At 33.7% G+C, this 1,500-nt stretch overlaps 1 protein-coding gene across 1 annotated transcript; it reads left to right on the forward strand.

Moving 5' to 3' along the window:
• Positions 1-2: 2 nt before the first annotated feature.
• Positions 3-1,441, forward strand: LOC111389452 (beta-glucosidase 18-like; the record flags this gene model as incomplete). The annotated part of the gene is made up of 5 exons (XM_023014369.1): positions 3-31; positions 106-379; positions 462-564; positions 924-1,023; positions 1,157-1,441. Coding segments are annotated over 5 exons (699 nt in total), but the record flags the coding sequence as incomplete, so codon positions are not given.
• Positions 1,442-1,500: the final 59 nt, after the last annotated feature.

A 1,500-nucleotide genomic window follows, 5' to 3' on the forward strand; every position in this document is an offset into this window, starting at 1 on the left:
CAGATAGGGCGTTGGCTTTTAATATTGCTTGGTAAGCATCAAAATTTAGTCATTTTATGAAGTTTTTTTAATGTTACCTTAACTGATGTTTAATCTTGTTTAAAGGATCTTAGATCCAGTCGTGTTCGGAGATTACCCTCCAGAAATGCGTCGCTATCATGGAAGTGAATTGCCGAGGTTTTCTCCAGATGAAAGAGTGCTGTTAAGAGACAGTATCGACTTTATTGGGCTAAACCATTATGCTAGCCTTTATGCAAAGGATTGCATAAATTCCCGATGCATATGCAATGATTCTAGCTGTATCCAAGGTAGTGATCGTGCAATTCGGGGATTTGTATGCACTACTACAGAGCAAGATGGTGTTCCAATCGGAGAACCAGTAAGATAAAATATGTTTACAAGTTTATTTGTAGTTTTCTTATTAGGAGAACATGACAACATCTTGTTCATTTTTCTTGCAGACAGGAATGTCTCTATCTTTTGTTGTTCCAAGAGGCATGGAAGAGATTGTCAACTATACTAAGAAGAGATACCATAACAAACCTATGTTTGTGACTGAAAATGGTACCTCAATATTGATCCATCGGTTATCCTTTGTTAGCTATGCTTACAGTTACCCCACTCGACTATCAAAGTCTAGTTAAAAAATAAATAAATAAATCAACTTTAAAAGATCACTTGGTTCTTTGTTAATTTCTTTGTTACACAGAGAAATTCAATCATAGTAAAGTTTTATACGTGATTAACGAGACTCGAAAAACATGAAAGTAACTAAATTTAAGAGCTATGTTCTTCGAAGTAGTCTTGATTACTCACTATAATAAATTGACCTAGATCTTTAGTGTGTCTCTCGAACCAAATTTGCACAATATTATTCTCCTTTCTACATTTTAAGAATATCTAAATTTTCGCTTTTATTTCAGGTTATTCATCACCCTATAAATCGTTCGAGGACTATCAGCATGATGTCAAGCGAATCAATTATCATAAATCATATCTTGCATTTCTCGCTCAAGCTATGAGGTATTGTTATACTCTTCAACGAGTTATGTACAACCTTTAATGTAACTCTCTCGACATTTTTAGTATAATTTGGACGTATTTGTAATACTTAACATGGCTTGTCGTGATTGCTAATGAATGTTTTTGTGGACAGGGACGGGGCCGACGTTCGGGGATATTTTATATGGAGCTTGATGGACGATTTTGAATGGATTAATGGATATAGCTTGAGATATGGACTCTACCATGTTGATCCTCGTACCTTGAATAGGATACCAAAGCTATCTGCTAATTGGTATAGAGATTTCTTAAGGAATAGTAATAGTCTGAACAAGAATTATATATAGAATTGCCTAATAGTGTTTCAATGGACAGCAGTACTAACTATTAAACATGTTTCAATAGTATTATTATTGAAATTTACTCTCTTCTTCTCCAATAGTGTTTAGTACTATTTATTTCTTTTTTACCAAACATATCATTAGTATTTACATTCGT

The sequence above is a fragment of the Olea europaea genome, unplaced genomic scaffold, assembly GCF_002742605.1.
Source record: "Olea europaea var. sylvestris unplaced genomic scaffold, O_europaea_v1 scaffold5914, whole genome shotgun sequence".
Classification (NCBI taxonomy): Eukaryota; Viridiplantae; Streptophyta; class Magnoliopsida; order Lamiales; family Oleaceae; genus Olea; species Olea europaea.